This window comes from Psammomys obesus, unplaced genomic scaffold (assembly GCF_907164565.1).
Source record: "Psammomys obesus unplaced genomic scaffold, mPsaObe1.curated_primary_1811, whole genome shotgun sequence".
NCBI lineage: Eukaryota > Metazoa > Chordata > Mammalia > Rodentia > Muridae > Psammomys > Psammomys obesus.
Window position 1 is genome coordinate 701,558 of NW_026592890.1, and position 24,741 is coordinate 726,298.

General features: G+C 46.9%; 1 protein-coding gene across 1 annotated transcript in view; it reads left to right on the forward strand.

Moving 5' to 3' along the window:
* Positions 1 to 24,741, forward strand: part of Mthfd1l (methylenetetrahydrofolate dehydrogenase (NADP+ dependent) 1 like) — a 170,168-nt gene that overhangs the window by 19,259 nt on the left and 126,168 nt on the right. The window contains exons 8-11 of the mRNA XM_055616128.1: positions 11,175 to 11,286; positions 18,744 to 18,835; positions 20,565 to 20,662; positions 23,513 to 23,686. Of these exons, the coding sequence (XP_055472103.1) occupies positions 11,175 to 11,286; positions 18,744 to 18,835; positions 20,565 to 20,662; positions 23,513 to 23,686 (476 nt within the window). The remainder of the gene's footprint in view (positions 1 to 11,174; positions 11,287 to 18,743; positions 18,836 to 20,564; positions 20,663 to 23,512; positions 23,687 to 24,741) is intronic.

Sequence of the window (24,741 nt, forward strand, 5' to 3'; positions counted from 1 at the left end):
TCCTGGCTGTCCTGGACTTGCTTTATAGACCAGGCTGGCCTCCAACTCTCAGAGATCTTCCTACCTGCCTCCCTGAGTGCTGAGATTTCAGGAGTGATTTCAGGAGTGAGCCACCACCCGGCTCCTCTGTTTCTTATGAGTCTTTTTGCCCATATGTATGTCTATATACCACAGGCATGTTGTGCCTCCAGAGGCCGCAGAGGGCCTTGGTCCCTGTAGGACTGAGCTACAGAGTTGTGAGCCTCCGTGTGGGTGCTCAGGGCCTTTGGACAAGCAGCCAGCACTCTTAACTGCTGAGCCATTCCTTCAGCCCCAAGCATTTGTTTCTTTATCTTAAGAAATTGATTCAAAATCAGGGGTGGTACCATTGGCCCGTTTTCTTATCCTGGACAGTGAGTGTCCGGCATGTATTATTATTATATCTTTCCATGTCTGAGAAACCTCGTGAAGCTTCTCATTTTAGAAAACAGCAGTGAATGAACACATCAGCTGTGGCCAGTAAGGCAGATTCTAGGTCGGCAGTTTTAGCTCACTGTGGTAATTACTCAGATCGGCAGGGCCTGGCAGTATTCGGTAGAGAATCCCACAAGAAGCCGTTTGTGAGTCGTAGACTGTCATCCTGAGCAGTGGGATGAGCTCCTGAGCCTTCTGCTCCTCCCTTCGTCCCCCTGCCCAGGGTGAATTAACCTTTGTCCAGCATAGCCTCACACCGTGAGCTGCGCTCCTCTTTGTCACTCAGTAGCCCTGCTGGGGCAGCAGGTCTCGCGTGGCAGGCGCTGTGACAGCTCTCGTGTACAACTGACCATCCATCGCCTTATTTAATAGGGGCCTCACAGCGTGAGAGTCGTGAAGCTGGTAATTTAGAAGCCAGAGAAACCCTAAGCAGCTTCCTCCGGTGAAAGGGTGAAAGCTGCGAGTCGGCATGTGTGCTTGTGAGTGGTCTAAGTGGTTTCTGACATGCGTCAGGGCTCGAGATCAGGGGGACTTCTCTGTGCTGAGCGACATGTGAAAACATGCATTACTCGTGGTCAGAGGTGGGGACTGAGGGGCAGAGGTCTCCTCCCACAGCTGGAATGGTGGCTTGGCAGGTGGGTCTACCTGATGCCGCGCTTGTTAAGACAGTTGGGAACGTGGTCTTAGAAGCAAGTACAGGAAACCCATGTGCGCTTCTAGTAGTCACCAGATGGGGGCAGCCTACTCCAGGAAATTCAGCAGCAATTATTTTTGCCTCTGGCCAGGGCCCCTCCCTCCCTCGCAGTCTCAACCCTTATGCTTCTTTAGCTTGGCTATCACTGAGTCCCGGACCTAGAATTTCTGGTTTGGAAGCAGTTGTGGTAGAGGAAAATAAGCCTTGCCCTGTGCTGAAAGGCTGGGGCGGCTGGAGAAGATGCCTTCACTGAAGCTGAGTGTTTTCACAGCTGTCCGGAGACTTTGGCTGGTTGTATCTGTATTTTTGAGAAACAAAGACATTTTTTTTAAAGTACTTTTTTATTATGAAAATAAATCACCTGGACTCTTCTGCCGTGTGAAGCTCAGCTCAGCTCCAAAGCGGATTCCGTGGCAGTGGTTTTTCCGGAGTCCGGAGCTGATGAACACATCTGCTCTCACATGTCTGAGAAGCATCTTTTAATAACTGAAACGCCTCTTCCTTATTCCTCCACGTTACAGCAGTAGTGTCGTGAATCTGAGACACTTGATTTTAGCCAAAAGGCTGGGAAGTGATACCATCTTTTGTGACTTTGTCACTTTCACTCTTCTGCATGTGTATTGCCGTGTGTTTGTGTGTGTTGGGTGTGGGGGAGGCGGATGGCTGAGTGTGTGCCTCTGTATGTGGAAACCAGAGCACAGGCCTAGGTGTGATCCTCAGGACCCGTCTGCTCTGTGGGATGGAATCTGTCGCTGGCCTGGAGTTCACCAGGTGATCTGTGCTGGCTGACCAGTGAGCTTCAGAGGTCTGTCCATGTACCTCCTCAGTGTGGGACTACAAGCACATACCACCCAGACAGACTGGAGTACTCTAACATAGGAGCCTGTGGGAGCCATTCTCGTTCAAACCAGCACAGAGGCCTTCAACAGAGTGAAGCAAAAGCCAGTACCAAGTTCTTGAACCTGGAAAATCAGAAACAATCTCACCCTATCTCCAATCTTGAGCATCCCGTTAGAGTAACTGCAAACAAACTGATCCAGATACTGATTATACCTCAAGTCTGCAGGGAGTGTGAGCATGAAGAACTCGGGTCTGACTTCACCGAGCTCTGCAACGAACAGGGTGGACCTCGCTCAATAGCTTTCCCTCCTGTGGCCGGGAGAAGGTCGCTGAAAGTTGAGACATTTGCCGACCGGTTGCCAGGCACCAACTCCATGCTTTGAAGGGCAGACATCTCACAGTGGGGGAGGGGAGCTCAATGTTGTCCACATTTTTCACATGCTGATGAGTGTAGACCCAAGTCTTGGCAGTGGCGTTTGAGTAGGACTGAAACCCTCCTCCCCCCTGCCTTTTCCTCCACACAAGTGTATCCTCCTCCCAGGCCCTTTGGCAGCAGAGTGATGCCGCTGATAGACAGCCCATAATCCTTTCTCACTCATGGTTTCACCTTGGTACCCAACCCGATCTGGACTGAGAGATGCTCTGGTCTGGGTGCTTGTGGGTCAAGTGGTACCCTGTCACTGAAAGAAAGAAATTGTTGGGCATCGAAGAGCTCTGCTCCTTTGGGATTCCCACTGACGCCCTGGTTTGAGCTCAGCTGGAAGACACAGCTGGAATAACCTCCAGCTGATGAGTGCTGGATCCCAGCCGCATACAGAAATGCTTCAGAAATCAGAGACAGGTTTCAATGTGTTTTCCTCTGAGAGTCTCATTTCTTAATTCACAGAGGCGCTTTAGCAAAAACGGTACTTATTTTAAAAAAGGGAACAACACGGTCTTTCACATTTGAAGGCTTAACTGTGTCTAGAATTTTGGAGCAAAACTCCATTATCACAAAGTTTAAATTTATCCACAGTATGCCTAACAAAAGGGCTTAAAAGTGAGCTGGACATTTCTAAATGTAGTGTGGTGTGTGTGTAAGGTTAGGGGTAGATAGAGCTGGGGCCTCCCAGCCTTTCAAGTGGACTGGGTCCCTGGATTATACCCACTGATAACTAATACAAGCACCCCCCCCCCCCAGTCAGTATTGGGCCCATTGAAAGGAAACTAAGGCTGAGAAGAGCCTTTCAGAGGTCGTAACCGTTGAGAGCAGACACGAGGGGCCGAAAGGACAGCTCAGCAGTTACGAGTGTGTGACTGCTGAGGACCCAGGTTCAGTTCACCACGCCCCAACACTCTCTTCTGGCCTCCACAGATCCACAGACCCTGCACGCGTGTGGTGTGCATAAGGCCACGCAGGCACACTGTACCTGCTCAGAAACAATCATTTGGGGAAGGCCAAAGATGCCACACTGGGGAGACAGAGGCAAACCTCTGGACAAGCCTCACTTCCTCCGGATGCTCATGGGAGCTCCACTTTTGAATCCAAAGCCCCACCCAGGTCAGGGACCAGGGCCCAAGCAAGTGGCCTTAAGTTGGGTTTACTATTTTATCATTCTAACTCTATGGGGTGTGGGGGAGTTGAGACAGGGTTTCTCTGTGTAGCCCTGGCTGCCCTCAAACTCACCTTGTAGACTGAGCCAGCCTCAAATTCATGGAGATCTGCCTGCCTCTGCCTCCCCAGAGTTGGGGTTAAAGGCGTGGGCCACCGCCCCTGAATCCCCTCACTGCAGCTCTTTGTGACTCTGAGAGACTAGCTTGCAAGGCCTGAAGGGGACTAAATGCAACTCCATCCCCTGGGCTGTGGTCTTCATACCTTCCAGGCTCCCTGCTAGGAAACAGGGAGGTGCGGTGGGAATGGCACCAAGGCAGGTGTGCTCATGTGTGCCTGTCATGTACGGGTGGGCACCATAGAGCTTCTGCCAAGCCAACATCCGCCTTCTACGGAGCGCCCGTGTTGGTAGAGCTTCGCACCAAGCCATCCGCCTTCTATGGAGTGCCCGTGTTGGTAGAGCTTCATGCCAAGCCAGCACCCGCCTTCTATGGAGTGCCCGTGTTGGTAGAGCTTCGCACCAAGCCAGCACCCGCCTTCTATGGAGCGCCTGTGTTGGTAGATCCCGAAGATACCGGCCACATTGTCTTTGGCAAAGTGCATTCAGGTGTTCGCGTCCGTAGCTTTCGCTCTTCCTTCTGCCTGATCACGTGCCTTGTCAACACCACAGAAGGAGCTGATGGGATTTTTTTAAGCCAAAATATCAGCCTGTGTTAAGAAAAAGGATTCGTATTGGAACGAGCGAGCGTGAAGTCAAGTGGAACTGTGTAAATGAGCAGATTGATTAGCCTCAGATGGCTCATGACGTAAGCCGAGACCCTGAACTTGTAGGAGAACCGGCTTCAGAGCGCAGCTCAACACATCAGGAGTGAAAGCGTGTGGCTAGAGGGCCTCTTTCTCTGTGGGCAACCCGGTGGGGGACTGAAACACTTCTCCGGACTGTGGTTTTGGTTGAACTTTCGGGTAGCCCGTGTCACTCTGCAGTCACCCGTGCCCAGCCACAGCCACACCCTGAGTCACCAGAGTCCAGGTGTGGAAGTGAGGACTAGGCTGCACAGCAGAGTGCCCTTGTCAGTCCTGCTGGACGCTGGGCCTGTGTCCTGCAGAAAACAGGCTGGCCTGTTTTCAGTCCACTCCCGCGTGATTTTGTGTTTTCCTTCTCCAGTGTGAGTGGTTTCTGAGGACAAAACGATACTGTTAATGTCATGCTCTTGTACATAGTCTGACACACACACATACACATATTGGGCTTGGCACGAGGCCTGGATCCTGGCCATTGCTGGTAAACAGAGTGGAGGCCCCAGTCCAGGTGCTTGACTCACCTGGCACGCACCTGGATTCCTTACCTCAGGGTGAGACTCAGAGAGTTCCTCCAAGAGAGCAGAGGCAGAGATCTGAGGCGTAGTGTGGGATGGAAGGCGTTGGAAAGCCTAAATGCCGGAAGGGCAGAGCCTCCGTGCCCACAGCACTAGCTGCACACCCGAACGTGAAGAGCCTCCGTGCCCACAGCACTAACTGTATACCCGAACGTGAAGAGCCTCCGTGCCCACAGCACTAGCTGCACACCCGAACGTGAGCCTGCTGTGTGCATTAAGGTGTGTCCTCAGCTCGAAGGTGTGTCCTGAGGCCCACCCTTTTCTACAGAGCCTTGACACATACATCTCTCTCTTCCTTTTTCTCTCTCCCTCTCTCCCTTCTCTCCTACTTCCCTTCCCCTCTCTGCCCTACCTTTATTTTTTTCTCAAGACTTTGAAGAAAAATATTATGATGATCTTTCAAAGCATATTACTGAATTTGAGACTAAGATTCCTCCTCCTCAAATCATTTTACCTTACTTTTTAAGGTGTTTGTCGCTGTAGGTGGTGGTAGTTGTGGTTTTGTTTGTATATGTGTTTCAATAGGTTCTCGTGTTTCCTAGGCTGGCCCCAAACTTACTCTAATAGCAGCATTTCTCAACCTGTGGGTCACGACCCCTTTGTGTTGTGTTGTTGTTGTTTACCGACCCTTTCACAGGGGTCACCTGACACCATATCAGATAGTTACATTATAGTTAATAACAGTAGCAAAATTACAGTGATGAAGCAGCAACAAAAATAATTTTACGGTTGGAAGTCACCACAGCATGAGGCTCTGTATTTCAAGGCTGAAGCTTTAGGAAGGTTGAGGACCACTTCTCTGTAGCCAAGGATGTCCTTAAACTTCTGCTCCTCCTGCATTTACCTCCCAAGTTCAAGGTCAGAGATGTGTGCCACCACGCCTGATCTTATTGAACCCGGGTGTCCTGCATGCTAGGCAAGCAGGTGAAGTACGTCCCCAGCCCTGCCTTAACATTTGGATCTCTGAAATTCACTTCAAAGGAGATTAACTGTCTTCCTAGCATCTTTGGACATAAGCGAATAGCTTACATATGCAATAGAATGATGAAGTAAGAGTTGAACTTGGGAAAGGTTAGGAAAAGGAAGGTCATTTGATTATCCTTTCGGGGAATGTTGATAGGTATATATTACAAGTGTAATTCTCTGTTGTCCATTTGACTTGCAGTCATTCTGATTTATGAAATGTCTTAAGATTTTAAAAGCCAATAATGTGTTTTACTGATCACAAGAGAGAGTAGACAACAGAAATATGCTCAATTCCTGAAAGGAAAAAAAAAAAAAATTCTCGCAGGGTGAGATCACTGGGTGGGCACAGAGAGGAGGAAATACCTTTCGCTGTGACTCTCAACTTCTGTCTTGCCAAAGTCTGACAGTATCTGAGCCTCTGAGCAGCCTTTTCAGTCAGTCATGTTCCTCATTTTACTGTCGCAGGAAAACATGGCTGTTGGTTTCATTGATGCAGAGTATAGCCTTACGGTGCTTGCTCAGTTCATTTCAGATGAGCTCAGGCACGTTCAGGGTGGTGTGGTGTAGACCCAGCTAATTTCAAGTATTAGGCATGCTAAGTTTTAAAGTGTGAGGAATAGACGGGGTCTCCATCGTGCAAAATGAACTCTCCATATGCAGCCTGCACACGCTACATGAGCGGGAGAGGTCATGCCAGGTGTGGTTGCTATGGGGAAGTTGCTCACCAATTCCTAGTTGCCAGGACTACATACTTCTAGTTTGTATGACTACAGGGGTGGTGTAAACCTCAACCACATCCCTTTCCCTTACCCTGAAGGGCCACACCCTTCTTCCTAACTCATACTCCATACAGTATCCCCATCCCTAGCCCCCGTCTTGCTGATTGGCGTCAATCACGCACACACACAGGTGAGTTTGGGAATCTTACTCAGCCTTCTAGTTCTCTTTTCTCTCTGGATGGAGGTAGATCCCAGCTGGTTCCCCGTCCCACTGCTCTCTGCTGAGTCTCAGCTCCAGACCCCTTAGATTCCTCAATATCACATGTACCTTCTCGCTCTGCCCGTCCTAATCCGCCTCCTGAGAAATCATCCTGAGACCAATCTCATACAGCATAGACTAGTTTGACCCGCCCTGTGCTTCTGTTACATTTTTAGAAGTATGTTTATTCAGCAACAATGATACATTTTAGAATTACACCTTACCTGGGGGTGGGGGGGGATATTTTTCAGTGTTTTCAAATTCCTGACTTGTTACTCTTTGAGATTCAGGGACAATAAATGAATATTCTCAGAAACTTTACATTATTATTTTAAAGCTTGCAAGTTGACAAGGAGGCTCTGGTTAGAGATCTCAAAGCGACCACAGGCTTCTCTTGCCTTGTGCTGCTCTGCTCACTATAGCGAGGAAACGGAGCCAGACAGATAAATGGATAACGAAAATCTGGTACATGTGTAGAGGGATTCCGTTTCTAACTCTAAAGAAAAACAAAATCACAAAAGTTGCAGAAAAATAGATGGTTTGCAAATCTGTAAAATTAACTGAGATCACTTGATCTCAGAGAGAAAAAAAACACGTTCTCTCTCATGTGGATAATGCTCTATAAGGCATGTGTGTATGTGCAAACACATGTCTGTGTGTGGCTGATAGAACATTTAGGAAGGAGAACAAGAAAGGAGAACAAGTAATTTTTTATTACTTTCATTAGTATGCATAAATAAAATGCATACTAATGAATTCACATATTTAGTATTCTTTGTGTGATCCTGTGAATTTGAAACCAAAATATAATACATTTTCAATGAAAAATAAGACCCTAACTGGGCAGTTTCCACATGGGGTTTCCATGAGGGCAGTACTTGCTTAGAGACCTGGATTATAAATTGCATTTTTTATTGTCTGAATACCCTTCCCTGTAGGCTGTAGTTCTTTACAAGCATGACTAAACCAAGCATAGTTTATTCTTTAAACATGAATTTTGTTTATCCAAATCCCTGTCTGTTGTTAAGAAAACATTAGTAATTTTAGAAATTATTGTTTTGTAAAATAAAAGTGACTTTCTCCTCCTCTTCCTGTTGCTGCTCCTCCTCCTCTTCCTCTTCTCCGAGACAGGGTTTCTCTGTGTAGCCTTGACTGTCCTGGACTTGCTTTGTAGACCAGGCTGTCTTTGAACTCAGGGAGATCCATCTGCCTCTGCCTCCTGAGTTTTGGGATTAAAGGCTTGTACCACCATGCCCGGCAAAAGTGACACTTTCTAAAAAACAAATAGGATGATGCTAAAAGGTAGTGAGGGCGCCTCCATGCTCCATGGGATGTTTGTGAACACGCCATCTCCTTTCAAAGCACAGTGGAGGGTCTATAACGGGGCCTTACAGAATCTGTAAAGCCACGGAGTTAGAGACCAATGGAGGGGCCCTATAAGGTGACGGGTCCTCCCCTTCCCCGGGGACCCTTCTGTTCTGTGTGTGACAGCGGGCGGCTGCCACAGGTGCTGACTGAGATGCCGTGTCCATTCAGACGTTAAATGCTCATAATTTTACCTTCCAGGATGTGAGGGGAAATCAAGTAGCTATTGGATGCTCACTGTTTTCTCCTCATAGCTCAGTGTTTACCCTGCAGCTCCCCATCCTGAAGACCCCAGCTCTCACAACTGCTCGCAGGGGCAGGATTTTTACCTTCATACCCCCAGCTATCCCAAAAGATGAAGAATTTTAACTTTTATTTAGCCCCACTATTCAGTATAATTTTTTTTAAATATGTATCTTTGCTGGGGAAAACAGTTACCTACTGAGTTATGTTTTTTGTTTTTACATAGTCTTCTTCATTCGACTTTCACTTTTTTAACTGGGCTGGTAACATTCAAAAGATGTGGAAGCATGTTTCATAACTCTCAGGTGCTAAACAGCCCAGTTCTTTAAAAAAAAAAAAAAATAGCTTTCAACTTTAAAAAAAATGACACTCCTCTTTATTTACTGTGGTGCTGGGGTGTGGGGTGGTAAGAAGACTGTGCCCCAGTACGCATGTGCTGGTCAGAAAATGCTTGTCGGGGTCGGTTCTTTCCTCCCACCGTGTGGGCACCTGGGGTTGGGCTCAGATCTTTGGGCTTGTTGGCAGGAGCGCATGGAGCCATCTTGTCAGCACATCAACTGTTTGGGGTGTTTTGTTTTGTTTTACTTGTTTTAGCTTTGATCTATCAAACCCAAGACCTTCATTTATTCCCCTTAACACATTGCTAGAAGGAACCAGTGTGTCCCTTCTGGCCACAGTGATGAGACTGCTCCGGCCATGGTCTCCTGTCTTTAAATTTAGCATTGCATTCGCTGAGTAGAAAAGCCCAAACCCTCGTAGCCTTCCAGATGATATCTGCCTTCTTCCCTCCGAGTTTGATGCCCCTCCCCATGGGACCTCTGGAATAGTTTTCACGTTACCTAAGCCACACTGCACCCCACATGCTCTGCATTAGTGTCCATCTCTCGCGTCTTACTATTGTTTTAACATTTGGTCCTCTGCCTGGGGAGTGGGTGGTTCCCTCTCAGCCATGCTGCTCTGGTCTCCACAGAGAAAGCAATATTTGGTTATGAGGTAAAGTTTCAAGCCGGGCCCTGGCCAAGGCCTTTCCCATGCGGCAGGGGGAAGCAGGGGCGGCCAGGGAGACAATAATTCTCCTTGAATCTGAGCTCATTAAAATTTTGCTCTGTCCTCAGTGGGTTATTTATTGATCTAAGCATCTTGCATTTTTTCTTTCCAGAAAGAATTAGCATCTATTCTGTGACCGTGGCTGAGGGAGGGGTCTTTTGTCCCTTCTGTGTGGGATTAACAGCCCCTGCTTGCTTATTAGCGCAGAGATGATTGTAGGTTCGTAGCCGAGGAGCCAGAATAAGATGCTCAGGATTTATAGGTAATGAAGAGAAGGAGTTACGTCAAAGACACCACGTGCAGGACCCTGACAGTTCTCAGGGGACAGCTCTGAAGCTGTGTTCCCTGCCTTTTCCCAAAATGAACGCTTCAGTGTTGTTCTTCTAGACATTCTTTCAATGGCTCTTTTAACATACTCTGGTTTGGCTGTTTTTGTGCAGGAAAAGAAAGCTAGCAAAGTGGTGTCTCTTATCTGTTGCTCTGGAGCTGGCCTTAAATATTTGTATTTCCTGTGAGGATCACTGCGGTTGAATTTATGACAGCCATTTAAGTATGTAAATGAGAAATGGCTTTTTGAAACAGATGTTTACAATCGTCTTTCCACCAGAACACTTTTCCCCTACGCATAACAGCACCCACAAGTCTAGCTATTTTTCGGATCTGTCTGCAGAGATCTTGTACGGCTTGAACTGGTCAGATTGCAGGGGATGCTGGCTCCACACATCTTGGTGCAGTTTAACTCTGTCGTGGCTGTGCAGAGCAGAGGAGGGTGAATGGCTACTTAGACAATTGTTTTAGCAGAGCTAGCCCTTTTTTCCTAAATCTCTCTCTCCCTTTCCCTCCCTCTCCCTTTCCTCTCCTCCTTCTCCCCCCCTCACTATCCCTCTCCATCTCCCTCTCACTCTCCCCTTCCTTCCCTTCCTCCCTCCCTTCTCTGTGTGAGAGAGAGAAAGTGTGTGTGTGTGTGTGTGTGTGTGTGTGTGTGCATGAGAGTGTATGCATGCTCATTTGACTGTGAATGAGGCCACAGAAATAAGAGGTCAGAGGCTTCACCTTGTTTGAGACAGGATTGCTTCGCCCTTTTACCAATGCATGCCCCAGTCTAGCTGGCCCACTCGTTCCTGGGGAATTCTTCCCACTCGTTCCTGGGGAATTCTTCTGTCTTCACCGCCTGATTCGCCGTAGTACGCTGGGGTTACAGCCATAACGGCAGGCCTGGTTATATGTGAGTTTGGGGGATTTGATCTTGGATCCTCATTCTTGCACTACAAATTTTTTACCCCATGAACCAGCTTCCCAACCCACTCTTTCCTTCTGAACATGGTTAATGTATAGCAGGGTGCCTTATAAAAATGACAGTGCTTGTATAGTGTGTGCACTGAGGTGGCCACTGGGAAGATATTTTTAGAGTCCTGTTTTCTTTGTAAGATCGTCAGTCATGCTCTGCTTATGCTGAGACAGGACTGAGCGGAACTGGCTCACAGTTTTAGTCCATGCCCACAGTTTGGAGGGAAACCCCAGGTCTTTTACTAAAATTGCCTGTTACTTTGGAGTCATCTGGCATCAGAAGCCGGTCACATCCTTATGCTATAGGTTAATGTGTGTGGTTTTCTCCTTTTAGCTTCAAGAGGCAGACATCGTGGTCTTAGGTTCACCTAGGCCGGAAGAGGTTCCTGCTGCTTGGATCCGTCCGGGAAGCACTGTTCTCAACTGCTTCTATGACTTCTCGTCAGGTAAAGGCTCACCTTGGTGGGGCAGCGCAGTGGCTAAGGCCGGTTAGCCGGTGGGAAAATGGTCACCTTGCTTCTTTGGGAGAGACCCTGTTGTTGAGACACTGGGTGCTGTAGATGCGCATCGCACGGCCAGAGACGACTGTTGGTGTGCCTACCTGTGGGGATGTGGTTCTCAGCCTGTGGGTCATGACCTTCCTGGGGCCTGAGTGAGTGCTGTATAGGGTCAGATGGCAGATATCCTGCACACCAGAAATTTACATTGTGAGTCGTAACAGCAGCAACATTACAGTTGTGAAGCAGCAACAAAAATAATTGTATGCTTGGGGTCACCACAGCGTGAGGAATTGCATTAACAGGTCACAGTTGAGAACCACTGTGAGCAGAGAGAAACCAGGATGTCAGTGATGGCGTCCCCTTCCCCCGACACCAAATGCCTCTGCAGCCACTGGTATCTGACAGACATGACACCTGTGACCTCAAAGGGACGAGCTGATATGTGTGAGGTTGGAGAGAAACGAGGCTCTTGATACTCCAAAGCACAGGGGAGTTTTCCTCGCAGAGGATTCTCTGTGGCAAGCGCTGAGGGAAATGGCGGTCCTGGGAAGGCCACAGCAGTGATCAGCCCTGGGTGTCGAGAGTTCTCCTCACGGGGACCTCTGAACACTTGCTCTGAAAGCACAGAGCACGGAGCAGGTCGAGGGGCGGCAGAGTGTGAGGGCAGACGCACACGCTCCTGGGGCTGGCAGGTGGGCTAGGTGCATACGGGCACCTGCCACCGAGCCTGATGACCTGAGCGCAAGCCGCAGGCCCTGCCTGCAGAAGGAACCAACGCCATCAAGTTGACCTCTGACCTCCACACACGCAAACCACGGCCATGGCGTACACACCCTCACACACTCAGATATAAATACATAAATGTAATATGAAAAAATAAAAGAATAAGACACATGTTTTGCGGAGGCTGGGGGATGTAGCTCAGGAGTAGAGGCCTTGCGTTTATATTGAGAGCTGTTTTGGCACAATGCTAGCTGGAAACAGAATCTACCTCAATATGCTTTTGCACTGTCTTTAAGCTCTGCTGTTATGTAAAACGTGATATAGTTTGTGTAATGAAAACTTTATTTTTAGTGTTTCTTGGTTTTGATAAAGCTTTATTTTTAGAACTCTTGGTTTTGATAAAGCTATTTCTAAGGACATCACACCTTTAATCCCAGCACTCAGGAGACAGTGTCAGGCGGATCTCTCTCAGTTCTAGGCCAGCCTGGTCTACCTACCAAGTTCCAAGCCACTGGAGAGCTGCATAGTGGGACCCTGTCTCAAACCAACCAAATAAACAAAAATAATAATAATTAATAAAAAATTAGGTTTTTTGTTGGAGAGTTGACTGGGGTTAATTATATGAAAGTCTCAAAGAATAGATAAATGTTTTATTTTAAAAAAACATTAGGTTTTAATGTTTCAGTACTCAGAAGGGCATAAAAGACTAGAAGCCTTTTATATTGAATTAATTATTCTATAGGTAGAATAATTGTAGCTAGTTCATCTTAAATTTACCTGGTCCCGTTATGATACTTTTCTTGTTGGTTCTGGAATGTCACATGAGCCAGTTAGTGCCTGGCCCCAAGGAGGCTCAGTAGAGGCTGAGTGTGAACAGTGAACAGGTGAGCCACATGAAACAGACAAGTAGACTGTTTGGGGATCGTTACGGAAGAGGGAAGGCCTTCTGCCGGAACTCAAGGCCAGAATTGCCTATGGCCTGTGGCTGGTGAAGGGAGGATCTTCAGTGACGTGTTCTTTCTTGTTGTAATCATGCAGATGCTCCCACTCCGCAGGCAGACAGAACCCGGGGGTGATCATGGTGTAGCTCTGCCTCTTATTGATGCCTAAGCCTGGGGGCGATCTTCCTAATAGCTGAGGTTCCTGAACTTGTACTCAGAAAACTTGTACTCAGTCAGCCCTTTCCTTCCACTGTCACATGAACTGAACATGTGAAATTTAGACACAGAAATTCTACATTCTTTATTCTGGCTATAAGCTCTTCATTATTCATTACTTAAACATATGTTTAAAGGAAGAAATGCCGTGACCTTGAAGCGCCTGGGTTGCCAAAGAACAGAACCTGCCCTGAGTACGCCATCTTTGTAGCCAGTGTTGTAAGGTAGAGGAGCCAGTGTGCTGAGCAGGATGGAGAAGCTGGTCCTCAGTCGTGGGCCCAGAGAAGACAGGATCAAGCAGCAGCGTCTCTGTGTTTCTCTCAAGCTTGCAGAGTCACCTCATGCTGAGACAGTGGCGTATGGTGTGTAGTGAGAGAAAAGTCCAGAGCTATCTCCAGGGCTTGGGTAATAAACTGTGTGGTCAATGAGGACCTTGTGTTTTCCCTTCTGTGGCCGTAAAGCAGAGTTTGCCGGAGTGGAAAGGGCCTGCATGGATCTTGGGTTATGTTAGTCAAAAAGAAGTGATTTCATTGGTGTGAGATTTCTGTTGTTTCTGAGGCGGTCTCATGGTTCAGCTGAGGTCCCCTTTGAACTCTTAATCCTCCAGCCTCAGCCTGTTGAGGCTGAGGTTACAAGCATGTACCACCAAACCAGAGTTAGTTGTTTGGATCTTTCTTCAGGATTTATTTTTCTTTCCTTCTCTCTTAGTTGTGTGTGAGAGAGGGTACAGATGCCGCCATAACTATGAGACTTTAGATGCTCCTGGAACTAGAGTTATAGGTGGCTTCAAGTCATCACTGAGTTCTGGGACCCGTCAAACCCTAGTCCTCTGCAAGAACAGTACATGCTCTTAATTTCTGCGCATGTACTTAATCTCTCTGGTTCCACCTGCCACCGCCCCATACACACACATACACACACACACACACACACACACACACACACACACACGTCCTGATTTTTCTTTTAATTTCTTTATACTGCACCTTTAGGCCGTGCGGCTTTGAGGAAATCACTTCTGCTTTCCAATCCTCAGTTTCCTTGAGGATAAAATGTAAAAGGGAAACTAAGCTGAGAAGAATAAATGACGTGTTCCTTCAGGTTCAGCGCCTTTTGCATAGTAGCTGCCGATGAATGTTGGTTCACTTTCACTTTCTGCACCTCTCTCATTTTGCTGTATTTCCAGCACACAGGCCCCACCTCACAGCTGCAGAATGTGTGTGTGGTGTGTGTGTGTGTGTGTGTGTATGTGTGTGTGTGTGTGTGTGTGTGTGTGTGTGTGTGTGTAAGTTATGTCCAGGGAAGGAAGAAGGTGGGGAGATTCTGAAAGAGTATGAGCAATTGGATGGACCTGGGGTTTAAGCATCCTCTGTGTTAGGGATAAGGTGAGGGTGCGTCCTCCTGACTCTTGAGCTTTATCCTGAGAACCATGTCTGTGTTGTCCAGCTCTTCCCCTCTCTTAGATCTAGCCCTGAGATATCCCGCCAGTTTTCTAGTTCAATTTTTAATTCGTTCTCACTACATCCAGTTAGTTACCTTTTAAAGGGCTGGGGAATGTAGCTTTGCTTGTAGACTTCCTGCCTGGCACACACAAGCCCCGGGTTAGATCAGCACCTTGGCATAAACTCTGATTATTGGTGGTGCACGCCTGGAATCCCAGTGCTGGGGCAGTGGAGGAAGAGGATCAGGGAAGCTTAAGGTTGGCCTTGGATACACAAAGAGCCATGAGTTAAGTGAGAGTATTTGGTGGGAAGCTGAAATGACCCAGGATAGGACCTGCTGTAGTCTGTGGAGCACCTGAGGTTTCCTTTCTCAAGCCTCCTTAGCATCAAAATGTTAATGGGACTACCGAGAAAGTAGTCCCACTTCCCTGAATCCCCATCTTAGTGGTCTCAGATTCTCTGGAATCAATTCTGTCTCAATATTTATCCCTACTCCAGAAAGAATACGAAATTTATCAAAGCAAACCTGCCAAATAAATGAGTATACAAAATCAAATAAAAGTATCCAATCACATTTTTCCATCTTAAAAAAAATCATAGTTTTATTTGAATCTAACTGAAAGAAAAGGAAATGATAACCCAAGCACTGCTGAAATTTACACAAGCACTTCAAGAAAAGAGCTGCTGGGCTCTATAAGGTTCTTGTAAAGTGTGTGTGTGTGTGTGTGTGTGTGTGTGTGTGTGTGTGTGTGTGTAAACATAGTCAGCTAGCCCAGCTGTTGTGGGCAGAGCTGGTGCTCTGCCACCGACCGCTTCAGCTACGTCCTTTAGAATTTGCTGAGTGTATTTAGGGTTAGGGCTGGGTCCCTGCAGAAGGCAAGGTTTGACCTGGTCTCAGGCTTCTCTTAGCTCTGGGGTTGCCCCTCCCTCCACTTAGGCCTCTCATGGCTCTGTTCATTCCTGCTGCTGTCTTCCACAAGTTGCCCACCATTTCCGGTCCAATCGTGGTACTGTTTGCTCTTCCAGATTTACTCCCCTTGTCCAGCTGTCCTTGGGGCTGGAAGGTGCTTTGTTTCCCTTCCACCTGCTCTTCACATGGCTCATCAAGCCTTGAAGTCATCAATGAGCCAGCTGAGCAGCCATTGTGCAGCTTTTCAAAACTTCGGCAGAGTTCTTTTCCTGAGCTCTGCGTTGCGCAAGGGCCTAAAGTGATAAGAATTCTTTACTATGTAACTGTGCCCCTGATGTTCTGGGAACACGCATGTACAAATTGGTACCAGCCCCTGGAATGTGGCGTTCTTAATTCTCCATTGCTTAAAGACAGGAGAATAAACAGTCGTTTTTCTTTTCCGTAGTAGTTGGACAGGATTTTAAGAGCAGGTCTCTAGTGGTTAAAACAAAGCAAAACAAATCTCTCCCATCCTTTGACTCTTGTCCTCTGCCCAGCTGTGATTTATAGAGCCGAAGTGTTGCTAATCTTTAAAGTATACATGTGGGATACAGTTTTCCAACACCCTTAATGAATTTGACAATAGAACATCATGGAACACATACCCTTAAGTGTTTTGTGCAATTTCTTGCAAAGAACTGTCAGCAGAGTGGATAATTTAAGAGTCAAGTGGCCCAGAACCTAGGAAAATTGCTTCTTAATTCAAAAACATTGCTATTAGGGACATTTTTTTTTCTCTGAGAGAGGATACAGGCCAAAGCATTTTACATGCCTGTTTTCTTTTAATAAATTTTATAATTGTTAGCTAAAAGGGGTGAACGTGAAATTCTTAATTGTGCTTCCCAAATTTGAAAACCAGGTGTGTTTGTCTGCTTCCTGTTACTGTGCAAAGTTTCGGGGAAAATCAACTGATTAGGAAGAAAGTCTGTCTTGGGTCATGGTTTCTGAGAGTCCATTCCCTGGTTACCAGCCTTGTTGCCCCGGGCCTGTGGTGGAGCAGTACAGGACGGCAGGAGAGGTGGCACGAAAGCAAGTAGAGAGTGGAAGGGTCTGGTGCCGCGGAGTCTCCTTCAAGGCTGGGACCTAGAGACCTTCCGCTAGGTCACACCTCCTTAAAATGCCAACACGTTGCCATGGAGCCATGGGCTGATGAAGCAGCCCCCTGCACATGGGCGTTTAGAGATATCCCAGATCCAAGAGAGCATCAAATAATCCCTAGAGTTAATATCCTAAAACACAATTGGTTTTGATGGAAATTAAGTCATATTTCTATGACAGAAATGGTCTTTTGATAATTAAAAAAAAAAACAAAAAAAATCTATGGGGCTGCAGAGATGACTCATTAGGTTAAGTGCTTGCCACAAAAGCTTGAGAACAAAGTTCAGCTCTCTAACACCTACATAAACGCCAGGCGGGCACCAAGGCCACCTGTAATCCCAGCACCCTGGAGGCAGACATAGGCGATCCCTGGGGCCAGCAGAACCCAAGAGCTCCGGATGCAACAGCATCCCGCCCCCTAAATCAAGTAGGGAGGGACCACGGAAAACGCTTGATGTGCACTCCTGGTCTCTGGTTCATGTGCCTGGGCGCGCGTGCACACACACACACACACACACACACACTCTCACCCACCCTTCAACAAGTACACACGTACACACACTGTGTAAAGAACTCCACAATTATGCTGGTATAGTGACTTTAATCTCAGAACTTGGGAGGAAACACAGGCAGATCTCTTGTGAGTTTGAGGCCAGCCTGGTCTATCTCCATAGTAAGTTCCAGGCCAGCCAGGGCTACATAATGAGACCCTGTCTCCAAACCAAACCAAACCAAAACCCACAGTTATTACTTTGAAAATATAATCTACAAATTATAAGTATGTTCTGTCATATTGTTTGAAAAATTCTCTACATTTGATTTTATTTGAGTTAAGTTTATTTTACATATATTAGATAAACTGACAGGAATCTTTTTTTTTTTTTTTTTAATGAAGCTTCCTCTAGTCACAGTTTTAGGGTTTATCCTCTAGGTGCTTTTCACTCTTGTTTGTGCCTTGTGTTCACAAGTAAAGTCACTTCTGTTTATTTCTCTCATGTTATACTGTAAAGGTTACGGCTTCTGGTAAAAAGATGAAGGCCCACTGTGTGTCAGAAATCCAAACATGAGGTAGCAAGGACACCTGAGAGTTAAAATGAGCATCCTAGACCGTGCGCCTCCTGGACCATGTGTGTGACACCTCACGCCACACAGTTCTGATAGGCTGATTCACAACCCAGGCAGGGCTGGGTCAGAGGTGGAGGCGTGAGTCTTGCATAGGTCTGTGACCTGCTGTGCAAGCCATGCTGCCTCTATGACGAATGTTGTGAATTGGCTTTGGGCGGAGGTGCTGGGCCTTGAACCCAGGGCCTCAACCATGCTAAGCAAGTACTTTACTGCTGAGCTGGAGCTTCATTCCTTTTCCTTTTTTAATTCTGAGACAGAATCCAGCTGTGTTCCCAGGCTGGCCCAGCTGTGTTCCCCAGGCTGGCCCCGAGCTTGTAGTCACCCCTACCCCAGCCTCCTGGGGAACGAGGATTACAGCCACCAGATCCAGCTAGAACAACTGTCTGAAGCACTATTGTGTCTCTATGTCTGTTCATTCTTATCTATGTTCTTGAGACGGGTTTATTCTAGGTAGCCTAGACTTAGCTATGTAGTCTAAGATAGCTTCAAACTGTCTATCCTCCTGCCTCAGCGTTCCAAGTGCTGGGTTTTACAGGGCTGGGCTACCACATCCCGTTAATCCCATACTCGTTTTTGTAGATAACAGTGTGACACTTAGGGTACTTGAAGAGACTATGCCTAGAAGTTTCTGTGTCCTTTGGTGTGACACGTCTCTCAAGCACAAGTGTGCTTTGTTAAGCCGTGCCTACGTTTATCCCTAGTTAACACCTTAAATGGACATGGACATTGATGTAACATACAAAACCGCCCAGCCAAGAGCCTCCAGGCTGTGACTGGCCTGTAGACATTTCCTGACTCCCAGCTTCCCTGGGTGATGACGGGCGCACACCGTGTGGGCTGGGTTTCTAAGGGCGATTGCTTATCAGTGAAGATACACTGTAAGCCTTTTCCTTTCCAATGTCTCCACAGGGAAGCTCAGAGGGGCCACTCCTGGGGTCGCTGTGGACGGACTCATTGCAGAAGACAGAGTGAGTCTCCTTGCTGCAGCTCTGCGGATCCAGGTTCGTTTGACACGGCCGTTTGAGTTTCGGTGTCTTGTTAGTAGCTGCTGATGTTTTGCATGTGTTTTCTGCCTATCAGGTAAAGTTTTAGACACTTCGCACTGGGGGTCAAGGCCATCTGGTTGGAGAAAATGGGGACCCACAGAAGCTTTGCCTACCATCTACCGTGCCAGATCCCAAAGCAGGGTCTGTGTGACACATTAACTCTCAAATAGAGCAGCTCAAAGCTTGAAGCATGTGTTGCCTCATCATCTTCTGTGTGAGAGACCTGAGAGCAGGCTGGCCTCAGGCCTTTCAGGTGGTTGAATTCACGGTGTCAGCCAGGGCTTGTTTGAGGGTTGAAGTTCACTTCCAGGACAGCACACCCACACACGGCTGTTGGCGTGTGGCCCTGAGCTCCTCGTTGCTGGTGGGTGGTGCCGTGATTCCTTATGATGGGGACCTCCCCACAGGGCCTCTTGAATTGCTACAGTTAACTTCCGCCACTGTGAGTGACCCCAAAACAGAGTAAAGCGTGTATTTTAGGCTGATTTGTCTGTTTGCATTTCTGAAATCACAAGGTGCCACTTTTTGCTTTTATTGGAAGCGAGTCTCCTGGCCTCTGTAGAGGGAAACCATATCGGGCTGTTGAAAAGTTCGTAGGCACCTTTTAAAGCCTCTGTCATCTGTGTAGCCTAAACTCTGAGGTCCCATTACTTATCTATGGGAAGTGGGCATCCTGAGGATGCCCGAGCCTGTGGGACTATGTCTGTTCATCTTAATTTCACACACACGGAGATGCACACGTCTCGCTTTTGAGTAATTCGGTTTCCACACTCATTTCAGCTGACTGCAGAAGGGTTGTATTTGAAACGGCATTACACATTTTGGAAGCTGGAAATCCAAGCTTAGCTTTCATGTGGGCTTATGTTGTCTTAATTTTTTTTTTTCTTTTCTAATTGAGAGGAAAACTCCATCCAAGGGGCTAGAGTGGTGGATCAGTCAATAAAGCGTTTGGACCACAAGCAGAGGGGCTGAGTTTAATCCCCAGTGCCCACATAAACATCTGTGAGCAGTGGCAGGTGCCTGTAATCCCAGACAGAGACAGGAGGATGTCTGGGACTTGCAGGGACAGTGTGGTCCCAGGTTCGGGGAAAGATGGTGTCTCAAAACTAAGGTGGTGTGCTGGAGAGATGGCTCAGTCTTCTCTTACAGAAGACCCAAATTTGGTTCCCAGCACCACCAGATGGTAGCTCACAACCATCTTCAGTTCCAGGGGATCCAACCACCTCTGGCCTTTCCAGGCATTCTACACACATGTGCAAAAAGACAAATACATGTAGAGAAAACACCCCTACACTAATAATAACAATCGTACTTTTATTATAAAAATCATTATGCTGGAAAACATTAGAAGAATCCATACTTGATGTCAGCCTCTGACCTCCATGGATAAGCACACATACACACACAGATAACTTTTTAAAAATGCATTCAGAACAATTGTGTCTGTATTCTTGGTGTCTTTTGTGAATAGTTAGCTGTTTTAACAGTGCGTATACCTCCCAGCCCATAAACAAAGCCTGGGAGGCCAGGGGCAAGTGCGTCCCACTGTTGCTTATATCCTGTGATAGTTACCCCGCTGGGGGATCCCTTTGGCTTCATAAGCCCCTCTCAGTGTTCCTGCAGCTTACGTGGGCATCCTGCCGTCTCCCTCCTTTGTGATGGTCTTCCTCTCTCTCCCCTGAAGAACATGGTCAGCAGCGGCAGGAGGTGGCTCCGGGAACAGCAGCACAGAAGGTGGCGGCTCCACTCCCTGAAGCTGCAGCCTCTCTCCCCTGTGCCCAGGTAGGGGACCCTGTGCTTGGCCTGTACTGAGGGCGGCCTTCGCGGTGATGGAGGTCTCTAGTCAGTCCCAGACTGGAGGCATAACGCAAGGCTTTTGGCTTTTTGTTTATCTGAAATGTGGTCTCCTGTAGCCCAGGCTGATGTTGAACCCCATGTGTAGCCAAGGACAGTGTGAACTTCTGATCCCCCTGCCTCCATACCTCAAATACTGAGATAATATGTGTGTACCACTGCTTGGGTGCTGAGGATGAAACCCAGAATTCCGTACACTCTAAGGGAAGCATGAACTGAGCTATATCATCAGCCCCAGTACTTGGATTTTGGTGGGAGATAATTTTCTTTAGTCATCAAACGGAGATGCCATTTCTCTATCACAAGTCTTCCCTGGTTAAATCATGGTGGACATACTTACCATATTCTATCCATATTAAGATTGCCTCTCATTTCATTTCTTCCTAGTGACATGTTCTATATTAAATGGACACATATAAACTGCTTTTCTTCATTGTTCATACAGCAGTATCTTTATCTGACAAAATATGGTCATGCAACATTAGGAACGTACTGACCAGGGCTCAGAACACCTAGGATACCGACCAGCATAGTGCAGATGTTTTTCTAGTCCTAGGGAAGATGAGCAAACCAGCCAAGGACACTCACATGGGAGCATCGGCTTTCTTCAGGATTGTCCCGAGAGACGTGGTCATGATCAGGATGGGGGTTTCCTCCAGGATCTTAACTAATCAGAGTACATATTCTCTTTGCATAACTGGAAATACAAACTACAGGCAGGCTATATCTTAGTGCGTGGTTTAGAACGATCAGTGTGATGCGCTGTCTGAGACCAGGTTATCATCGCTGGCTGCCTCATCCCAGTGTCCAGATCATCCCATCCAGCAATGCTGGCATATACCGTGTTGAAACAGATACAGCCTTCAGTAACTGGCTGAGTTTTTCAGATCTTTGGGGGTGGGGTGGTGATGAGCCATAGGTAGTTAGCGTATAGACTAAGCTGGTCTCATACTCGCAGTGACCTTCCTACCTCCGCCTCCGAAGTACTAGAATGACAGGTGTGTGCACTGTGCCCAGTTACCAGAACTGACCTCTTTCCTTATTGAGCCACCTGACCACTGTATAAGCGTACCCATGAGATTGTTTTTACCTTCGCAATAGAATGTGTATCTTAGACTTGCTTGCTTTGGGTCATTAACATACATTCCATGGAGGCATGCTATTCTTTATAATCTCATCCCATTCAGTACAATCAGCTTTGTAAAATATCTTTTTGATTGGCTTTTACAAGCACGCCACCAATACAGTATCCTTGCAGAGGCCTAAAAATAGATTAATAGTAATAATAATAAAGAGATTTCATCATATTGTATGTCAAAATCTTCCAAAGTGTATTCTGGGGCTACTTTAGTTATTTAGCCAAATGTGGTTTCTAGAGCCACCGGGAAAGGAATGCAGACTGTATAGTTTATATGAAAAAAACATGGAAAGGAGCCTGTAATCCCAGCATAGGAGACAATACAGGAGGAGAGCTGAGGGTTTTAGGGCCAACCAGGTCCCCATCTCAACTAAGCAAAAATCAAAATTGATGTCACTGTGGCTCTTAAGCTAATAAGGGGAGAAATGTAGAAAGTCTTCAAGATAAAGCTTAAGCTCCTCAGTTTCAGAGATGACAAAAGGAGAGAAACCAGAGAAAAACTATAGCCAGGAAGACAAGATAAAATAATATTCCAGGGCCTAAGGGTGGGTGAGAAGAGAAATAGGAAGATCTATGCTGTTGACCTGGGGAGGGAGTTGTCTGACAGTACACCCAGAGTTCAGCCTACACTGGCCCGAAGATCACCCTCTTCTCCCAGCTTCCCTGCTACCCTCTGGAGCAGGGGGAATGAGGCATGTTTACTATTCTCTCCTGTACCAAGGTCAGACTGCCTGGTCCTCTGGTCTGAAGAGAATTAGAGTCTTATTGGGGCTGAGCAGATTGTCAGCAGTAGCAACAGGAAACAACCGTAGCCAAGGAGCTGCCTTTAGCAGTGGTCTGCCGCTGCTCTCAAAGACCGCCGTGTCCTAGGGACTGCCAGGGAACTGCCGTCCTCTCTCATGTGACACTCAGGGCTCTGGGCATAAGTGTGCCCTCAGTCCTCCTTCTCAGACAGATAAGTGAGATAAATGGACAAGCTGACCCCAAATAAGAGACGTGTCTGAGCACATTGGCCATCGCCGTGTGCTCACCTCAGTCGAGTCTGGTGCCCAGACACCCTCCAAATAAAGGTCTTGACTTTTCAGTCTGAGATTGAGTTTCGAATATTGTGTCCTTCCATAAGCCATTACATAATTAATAAAATATTATGAAATATTATTTTTGGACTGGAAGTGGGAAAGAGAGAAAGTATGGATGGAGATAAAACAAAATGGCATTTCCATATTTCTGAATAGCCAAGAGGCACTTTGGCTAGCCAGGCGAGAACGCATCATGCAGTAGCCTTTCTGTACTCCCCTGCCTCATGGCGCCTTGTGCTCACTAATGGGTTTACCATAGCCATAGTGCAAAGACCACAATTGCCCTCTCCATGTGACATGGGTGTTAACTTTGTGCCTGACACCACTCTAGGGCCTTGGTAAGTGTTTTTGTAATAATATCTCAAAAAGAGAGGGAAGGGAAAGTCACTTTCTCATGGATCTTAATTGTTAGCAGTTGTGTTTAATTCTGCCTGGGAAAAGGGACCACAAAGCAATTGGGTTGATTTAGGGTTGGCGGGGTGTAAGGATGCCTTTCCCTCGAGGGCCGACCACCTAAGCTGAGGCGACTGCCTCCTTCATGCTTCTCTTCTCTCCCTCCAGTGATATTGAGATTTCAAGAGGACAGACTCCAAAAGCTGTGGATGTCCTTGCCAAGGAGATAGGATTGCTTGCAGATGAAATTGAAATCTACGGCAAGAGCAAAGCCAAAGTTCGTTTGTCCCTGCTGGAGAGGCTAAAGGGTCAAGCAGATGGAAAATACGTCTTGGTTGCTGGGTAAGACTCCACTCCACACTGACTCTACTGAGGAGACAGGCGTCTCCTATCTTCATCTCTGTCCATTTATCCCTTAAGAGCATTGCGCTCTCAGTTTTGACCTTGTTCCCTTTCAATCGGCAAACTTCCAATTGCCATGAAAAGGCTCCTCACCCTCAGAGCTGAGCAAATTAATCTCTGTTCTGTATATAGGGTACCATGCTGCTAATTTTGCTGTTTTGCTTTTTAATTTATTTTTCAACTTGTGTTACTGGGGCCCAAACCCAGAGTCTGACATGCACTAGGCAACGTCTCTACCCCGAACTACGTCACCAGATGAAATGGGAATGAGGTGGCTTCTGCTGGCAGATAACCACAAGTCTGCTGGCCCGTGCTGCACCGCTGAGAGGTACTCCCAGCCCCTGGAGCGTTATTTCTCGTACCCTGTATTCAGTGCTTCTCCCTGGGGTTCTCCCCGTCCACCGAGTCATGTAGTCCAGGATATTTTTGAGTTCTTCATCCTTACACCTCTGTCTCCTAAGTGCTGGTGTTCAAGGCATGCGAGACCATTCCCAGATGTCCTAGCCATCTAAATGCAGTTTTCCAGGATTAAAAAAAATCAGAATAACAATTAGAAACATACTGTTTTGAACATGATTGAGGAGCATGTTGTTTTATATTCTACTTTCAAATAATATTTTAAGATATATTGTAAAATGTCTACCCCCTTGTTAATGTTCTCGATGTTCATTTTCATGTGCGGACCTCACAAAACCCTCATTACATTTCAAACTCAGGTTGGGCTGTTTTCAGTTGTGTTGACTATTATACAAAAAACAAATTGGGACTTTTTATGAAAGGGGGAAGGTTTTGTTGTTGTTATTTTCTTTTAGAAAATATATTTGCTAGATAATCAGATTTGAACTATATTTTTGTGACATTAAGGAACATCAAGAGACATGTAAATTCTTGTGTGGTCTTGTAACTTTGTATAACTGACTGTAGGTGGGTAAGGAGGCAGATAGATGATAGGTGGATAGATAGATGATAGGTAGGTGGATGATAGATGATAGGTA